General features: G+C 45.1%; 2 protein-coding genes across 2 annotated transcripts; one reads left to right on the plus strand and one right to left on the minus strand.

Moving 5' to 3' along the window:
- Positions 1–388: 388 nt before the first annotated feature.
- On the minus strand, positions 389–4,917 carry LOC103987610 (26S proteasome non-ATPase regulatory subunit 6). The gene is made up of 8 exons (XM_009405957.3): positions 4,711–4,917; positions 4,482–4,596; positions 2,884–2,974; positions 2,649–2,794; positions 2,334–2,553; positions 2,151–2,259; positions 1,046–1,214; positions 389–792 (listed from the first exon to the last, which is right to left on the minus strand). Exons 1-8 carry the CDS (start codon positions 4,844–4,846, stop codon positions 618–620), a joined length of 1,161 nt encoding a protein of 386 aa, XP_009404232.3. The 5' UTR covers positions 4,847–4,917; the 3' UTR covers positions 389–617.
- A 272-nt stretch (positions 4,918–5,189) lies between these two features.
- Positions 5,190–6,947, plus strand: LOC135676174 (adenine/guanine permease AZG2-like). The gene has a single exon (XM_065187055.1). It carries the CDS (start codon positions 5,231–5,233, stop codon positions 6,809–6,811), a length of 1,581 nt encoding a protein of 526 aa, XP_065043127.1. The 5' UTR covers positions 5,190–5,230; the 3' UTR covers positions 6,812–6,947.
- Positions 6,948–7,819: the final 872 nt, after the last annotated feature.

Here is a 7,819-nt window from a genome sequence, read left to right on the forward strand (position 1 = left end):
CAAGCTGACCATATCATCATATTGCAGTTATTTCGGGGCACATGTAATGAATGGATCAGAAATTTACGGCTTCCGACCATTTAATTTAAGTCGATTAGATGGCAAACACAGTTTCGAATGAAATCTGAAAGATGCAACTAAGGAAAATTACAATTTCTTACCAGCAGCATCGATTGAAATAAATATCACGGTAGATCCCGTTCTCTTGAAAGCTCGACGGCTGATATCCAATCTGGGGCCACATCTAAATGCGTGGGATGTGATCTCACCACTTTAGAACATCCATATTTCTTCACGAGGTGGAAGGCCATATATCTCAGAAGCTCATCGCAGGCATGTTATTTAATGTACCTTTCTTCCCAAGTATTTTCCGACGAGAAAAACAACCTTTAAATAAAACTAGGAGGTCAAAGCAATTCCATTAAAAATAAGTCCAATAATACTACTGAATATAGTTTCTCACGGCAAAGGCTTGAAGACAGTAGTAGTTCTCGAGGACAGGGATCAATAAGAGTTGCAATCTAATATGAAAGTGCTGCAACTACAAAAAGCTGTCAAAGATGTAGATGAAGTCGTGAAGACAAGTTTCCGAGTGGGAACAGGAAAACGTTATCTGATTACAAGTCTATAACACGAGAGAGCTTCTGGATTCGGTTCAATAAGAAGTCCCCTTGCTTGATGGTTGCCTGGTAAAGTGCATTTTTTGCGTCGGGCCTGTTCGTCTCCAAAACACCGGCAACCTTGTCAATCTTGCAGTGAAGCTTCCCAGCAGCTATGAACCGAGATAATTCCCTGCAGATGAGTAAACAAGTAATAGATCCGTGTTCAGTCGAATCCAGAGAATTAATTTAACTCGAAAGCTGACTGCCAGCCACAGGTCAAAAGGAGAAGGCATCAGAAATCATCCTATGTAGTATCAGTAAGGTGAACCTCACTCTAAATTGGATTATAAGTTCCTATATAACAATGACACAAAGTATTCAAGAACGTAAGATTTTTGGAACCTATAAGACTTTGATAAGCAAGGATTTGTGGAAGTACTTACAGATCAATAAAATCAACAGAAACTCCAAAAGCTGTCGCCATTGCTTCCATAGTCACACTCTTATATGATTCAAGGAACTGGGAATAGACAACTGTTCGAACTTCCCTCATGTAACACCGGAAATGAGGTTGTAGATAGCGATCTAACTTTATTTGCTCAGTCAGCCCAGCTGCAAAGCAAAATCCAGCAAAGACCACAATTAAAAAAAAGTTATGCTAGCAAATAGAAAGTGCGGTAGATTTCTGCTCAAAAAACCCATGGACACTTCACACACTTTCTTGGAAAGAGGATTAAGCTGATGGCAACCACCTGTTAGCCAATGACATGCATTTTCCAAATGGGTAATTTTTGCGCAACACATTATTGATTATTTTCATTATAGCATCACTAATGCTTGAAAACATATGCCACCAAAATTCCAAGTCAAAATTTACGAAAGCTTGATGTGAATATAAATGAGGTGACTATGAAAGCAACATGGCGACAACCATAATATACTATTAACAGTAAGTGAAGCTACTAGTGTTAGGAAACCGAGCAGAATTGTCAAGTGATGCAATTCAATAGCATATGGTACTTTAAAAATAGGAGTTGAGATGATCATAAAAATTGGCTCCATCTATTAGATTCTTAAGCTAAGCAATCAATAGGTCAAAAAATTGCAAGAAAATAATGCAGGAATGGCTGAGGTGGATGAGTAACAAATGTAGGAAGATACATAACTGAATGAAAAATATAAGCATTATCACTTTAACAACTTAATAAGACAAAAAGAAAATTAATGTCAATCAATCAAGATCAAAGATTTAAATTTTGATCGACACCAAATTTGTCAACATCTGAAACATTGATCTAAATATTGCACACTTAGAAACACCATTAGACTTAATTGAAGCAACTAGAAAAACGATCATGCAAATAACTAATCAATCTGTCTAAACATCAATGCTAAGAAATGAACTTGGATGACTACCGCTGAAAAATTATGGCATACCACAAGATACAAAATAAATAACAAACACAAGACTATGCAAATACAAAGCAAACAAATAAGGTCATTTATGATTGCATAAAAAGGGAGATGTTTTATCAATTGTCCACTTACAGAATGCAGAAAAAAATGACTTGTACTGGCAGCCATAGAGCGAGTTAAGAAATTCAGATAGATGTGGTATCTTGCCAATCACTGTAAGGATTTCAGGTGCATCCACAACCTGCCATATTAATCATCAATAATGTAAGGCAGTTAAAAGAAACAAACGAAAAACAGGCATTCATTATGAAGCACCTTTTGTTTAAGTGATACTCTGTCCAATGATATAATGCTTGTTAGGACAGTGTAGAAAATGAAGGTATCATAAGACAATAGCTCATAAGTTGTGAAGGTCGATATTGAGTCCAAAAACAAATTGGCTGCCTTCTTAAAGTTTCTGGTGGCCATGCAATATAAACCTTCATATACTTTTAACCGGTTCTTTCTCTCCCAATCACCACCTTCCTCAAATAAACTGTTAAAATTGTGTAAATATGAAATTGATTTAGCACAAGTCTCCCAGAAATTGCAAAATGGATATATTCTAGCACTAGAAAATCCACAACTTACTTCTTAGCCTTGTCAATGGACTTGGAAATAAGATCAAAGTCCATGTAGAATAAACCAAGTTGTAATGTATAGAAGACCAGATCCATCTTTTGACCAACAGCAACAGTTTTTCCTTCAGTTGTTTTGAGCTGCTCTAATGCCTTATCCTGTATTTGAAAAGATGAACAAAATATCTTTAGTACAACCATAACACTCAGTATCACAATGAACCACAAAAATTTAAAGCCATGAATACCTTGTCGCCAATCTGAATGTAGAACAGGGACTTAGCTAAGTGAGCTTCACGTACTTCACTTTCTCCAAGGTTTTCTTCAGCATCAGCAATCCTTTATTGAATTAAAAGCAAAATGTAACTGTCATGTTATATCATAATTGATGAATTTGGTAGGACCAAAATTTATTATGAGAATACTATATAATCATGTAACAGAGAATATCAGTGCAAATTGTCAAGACCCCACACACCATGTAGCTAAGCTAATTAAAAAAAACAATTGCATTAAAAAATTACAGTATATATATATTTATATTTATATTTATGTATGTATACATACACACACACACACACACACACACATATATGTCCTCCAGTTACTACAACAGCAACTATGCACAAGATTCTTATAGATTATGCCATCACCGTAGACATTAAAATTCAAATATGCATTCAACTTGGATCTGGTCATTTGACATTCTTATGGTGCAATCTATATTTGTTAATATTCTCTCCCTTTTCATTCATTTTCTTTTTCAAACAATAAACATTTGGCATTCACGTATATAGGATCCGAGATATGGAATGCATAGCTTGTGTAGGCAATGTGTTTCAATGAACATCAGTTGGTCAGGATTTTCATTGTGCATTGTTCGTTCACTCATTGCTAGCAAAATTTTATCATCTTCACATAGCTCACTTGCAATAATACAAGAAGAAAGAAGATGTTTCATGAAAATAATCATCGATCACAAGACAAAATCATCAACCTGTTTCACCTGGTCTGGCAAAGAGCCTGAAGCATCTCATTTAAGAGCAAGCTTGGTTGTGCAGCACTTGATCTTTAAATGGGCTTTTTTAAAAAAAATATTTAGTCAGTACAACCAGACTCATGATCCAACATAGCCCAAGCGTCACGCCAATTCCCTTGGCAAATCAGGAATTAATACCTCTCTTGCAACGCGCTCTGAGAAGACACCTAAGAGTGTGTCACACTGTCTCCAGACACAAAATATCACAGCATAAGATCTTGTGAAACCAAAAATGATTTTGAATGATGATACAATGAATCCCTGGTGACAAATTTCTCCTTTTGACATGCTAGGCGTGGCCTCAAGTGACGTGAATACTTAGATTCTTGGCTCGGCTTGGCTTGATATATCCTTAATATCTATTCTGTTAAGTAATGGACTTACTCATGCTTCAGTTTTACTTTTTGACATATCTTCATTTTCAAATCTTAATAGAATTCAGAGGAACCCCTTTCCGTAGCACAGATTTGAAGGTAATGCATAGATCACTTGTGACGAAAAGGCCTGCCAACACGCATGGTCTTACTCTTACAATTAGAGGTGCTATTTCGGTGACTTAGAACCCAACAAATTACTTGTGATACAAAAGATAAACCTACACAGAAATAAAACTTGATCTCCTTATGCATCACAAAATCTTGCTAGAGGGATCTCAAGGATCAAATATAAGAACTACTGATACTGCATGTTAGGACATATTTGAGATTTAATTGCGCCGGCTTATCAAACACTACATTTGTGTCAAACATCCAAAGCTTAAAATAAGCACATGAAACTATAGAGAAAGCAAAAGAACGGGGATCTCACTTGTCATCGAGCTTCTTGAGCTCGTTGTCGATCCTCCTTCTCATGGAATCAAGAACCGTGGCGTCCATCTCCAGCACCGAGGCGGCGGCCAGGGTTTCGTACAGGGAGGACATGTCTGTTGGGGCAAAAAGAAGGCGATGACGTCACGGCCGCGAACGGAAGACAGAGGGCAAGGAAACAAGCTAGGATAAGGCATAGGAAGATCTTTCATCGCAAACGTGGTCGTTACCGTCGGTTTTGACGGCATCGAGGACCTCATCGCGGAGGCGGACCTTCTCGATGTCGTCGATGTCGGGGTGGGAGAGGAGGAAGAGCTTGTGGGCGAGCGCGAGGTGCAGCTCCTGAGTGCCCTGTTGCGCCTCCATTTCCCCCTCGTTTCGCCTCTCTTTCTTCTTCTTCCTTCTGCTGGTTCCCTCGATCTCCTCCTTCCGGCGTCGCTCTGTTGGGTTCGGTATATATAACTCCACCGGCTCGCTTACGTTAACGAAGCCCATCGAGGGTCGGGCATGGGCCTTGGACCGGCTTGATGCTGGACCGGGGTTTCAATCTGGATTGGGCTAAACCAAGATTGTTGGGTTAGATTTAACTCGGTCATGTGAACGGTGATGCCGCCATGTGTATGGACAGATCTTAGCCGACCCAATCCCAGTCAAAGGTGGTCTGCGGCGTTCTGCATCGACAGCACATCACCGTGTTCTATATAAGACGGGCACCGAAGGAGCAGAGCAATTCGAAGTGGGGAGGCGAGCATGGGAGGAGAAGGCTCGTGGCGTCGAGCGGAGGGCGCCCTCAACCGCGCCGTCGCCCATAGCACCGTCGGCAGATACTTCAAGCTCGAAGCTCGCAAGAGCTCGTTCACCAAAGAGCTCCGCGCCGGTGCCGCCACCTTCCTCACCATGGTTTACATCATCTCCGTCAACGCCGCAATCCTGACCGACTCCGGCGGGCCGTGCACGGTTCAAGACTGCACGCCGCCGGCTGGTCCCGGGTGCAAGGTTGACGCGAACCCGGGCTACCAGAGCTGCCTGTCGAGGACGAAGAACGACCTCGTCATCGCCACGGCCGTCGCGGCCATGGTCGGCAGCTTCGCCATGGGCTCCTTCGCCAACCTACCGCTGGCTTTAGCCCCCGGCATGGGCGCAAACGCTTACTTCGCCTACAACATGGTAGGGTTCCACGGATCCGGCCGCCTTCCGTACGAGACGGCCCTCGCTGCCGTCATGCTCGAGGGCTGCCTGTTCCTTGCGTTGTCGGTGCTCGGCCTCCGCTCCAAGCTAGCCCGCCTGATCCCGCGCTCCGTCCGCCTCGCGTCGGCCGCGGGCATCGGCCTCTTCCTCGCCTTCACCGGTCTGCAAGCGCGCGAGGGCGTCGGCCTCGTCGGGCCGAGCTCGTCGACGTTGGTCACGCTCGCGGCGTGCGCCGAGACGGACGCGGCCACTGGGGAGTGCCTCGGCGGCACCATGCACAGCCCCACGTTCTGGCTCGGCGCGGTGGGCTTCCTCGTCATGGCGGCCTGCCTGTCGTGGGACGTCAAGGGCAGCATGATCTATGGCGTCGTGTTCGTGACGTTGGTGTCTTGGATCAGAGGCACCAGCGTCACGGTCTTCCCCGACACACCGCCGGGGAACTTGAGCTACGACTACTTCAAGAAGGTGGTGGACTTCCACATCATCAAGAGCACGGCCGGGAGGATCAGCTTCAGCGGCTTCAACAGGAGCGAGGTGTGGGTGGCCGTCATCACGCTCCTCTACGTCGACGTCCTCGACACGACCGGATCGATGTACTCGATGGCGGAGTACGGGGGGTTCACCGACGACACCGGCGGCTTCGAGGGGGAGTACCGCGCGTTCATCGTGGACGCCAGCGCCACCATCGTGGGGTCGGCGCTGGGCACCACGACGGTCACCACGTACCTCGAGTCGACCGCGGGGCTTAGGGAGGGCGGCCGCACCGGGCTCACGGCCATCACCGTCGCGTTTTTGTTCCTGGTATCCCTGTTCTTCGCGCCCCTCTTCACGAACGTGCCGCCGTGGGCGGTCGGGCCGTCGCTGGTGCTGGTGGGGGCGATGATGATGAAGATGGTGAAGGAGATCGAGTGGTCGGAGACCAAGGAGGCGGTGCCGGCGTTCCTCACCATGATTCTGATGCCACTGACCTACTCCATAGCGTACGGGATCATCGCCGGGATGGGGACATACGTCGCGCTGCATGCGTCCGACTACGTGATGGGGGTTTACAGGTGGGCGACGAAGACGAGGAGGACGATGGATACCACACAGGACCATCAAGCACCTTCCGAGACCGCAGAGGATGCAGCCACAGCCGTTTGACTTGTCCTTCTTGTCATGTATCGAAATCAATGATAAATCTGCGTCAAAATAGGTCAGAGTCGATAGCAAGTCAGCAACAGATGCATCTTTCATGGCAGAAGTTGCGACAGAAATAATTAGCATGATTCATTTATGATGTCTCTGCCCAATCTATGATCTGTTCATCTGAATGCGAAGTCAAAAGCAGGACACCCTGGTCATCCTGCTCTCCTATTTTAATCCCTACGATCCAAAGAAAACAAATGTCGACTAAAACATAGGAACAGTGCAAGAAAAGCTATAGAAATCGAAGCTAATTTTGACTTTTGTTTCCCTTAGTTTTATGCCTCAGATACAGAAGAACCAAACTGGAGCTTTCTGGTGCGCTTCGCACAGAAGGTCAAAGCTTCATGCTTTGTTCCTGAGCCATATACTTTTCCGGACGCCACTTTCCACCCATCCGCGGAACTGGTGGCCAAGGTCAAGCCCGGGCATCAGCTCGCCATCATCGCTGCCGACGTCTGCGGCCTCGGTCGGATGGAGCCTCTGCAAGGAGATGGCGACGCAGTTGGGCGGGAGTGGAGTGGGTTGGTAGCGGAGAGGACGCGAGGACGCGAGCGCACATGGTTTGTGTTCTCGACGTCCGAATTGAACCAGCCACGACTGCTGTCGATGGGATTTCCTTCTTCTTCTTCTTCATCAGTTCACACCATGGACGGGGAGAAAGAGAACACGACGTCAAAAGGCGATGTTGGTGATCTCTGAGACGGACCGAGCGAGCGGGGGCGTGGACGCCAGCTGTGACCGATAACAGACCATTCGTCGAACACCAATTAGAGTATCTATCAACGTCGTTTTTGTGGGCGGTCACGCAACAACATCCATCAAAAGACACGTACGGAGAACTAACGCACCGCAGAAAGGTAACATATAATATATTTATTTATTTTTTTTATTTTTATAAATATAATATGTTTCATATGTTTCGTATGCATATGTAAATATAATAAATATAATAATCATATGCAA

This window comes from Musa acuminata, chromosome BXJ1-6 (assembly GCF_036884655.1).
Source record: "Musa acuminata AAA Group cultivar baxijiao chromosome BXJ1-6, Cavendish_Baxijiao_AAA, whole genome shotgun sequence".
NCBI lineage: Eukaryota > Viridiplantae > Streptophyta > Magnoliopsida > Zingiberales > Musaceae > Musa > Musa acuminata.

Bases quoted from the DNA above. Each gene is read 5' to 3' on its own strand.
- LOC135676174 (XM_065187055.1), top strand. From the start codon at position 5,231: ATGGGAGGAGAAGGCTCGTGGCGTCGAGCGGAGGGCGCCCTCAACCGC.
- LOC103987610 (XM_009405957.3), bottom strand. From the start codon at position 4,846: ATGGAGGCGCAACAGGGCACTCAGGAGCTGCACCTCGCGCTCGCCCAC. The intron at 4,597-4,710 runs GTAACGACCACG...TTGCCCCAACAG, and splicing joins CGATGCCGTCAAAACCGACG to ACATGTCCTCCCTGTACGAA. The intron at 2,795-2,883 runs GTATTCATGGCT...TTTCAAATACAG, and splicing joins ACATTCAGATTGGCGACAAG to GATAAGGCATTAGAGCAGCT.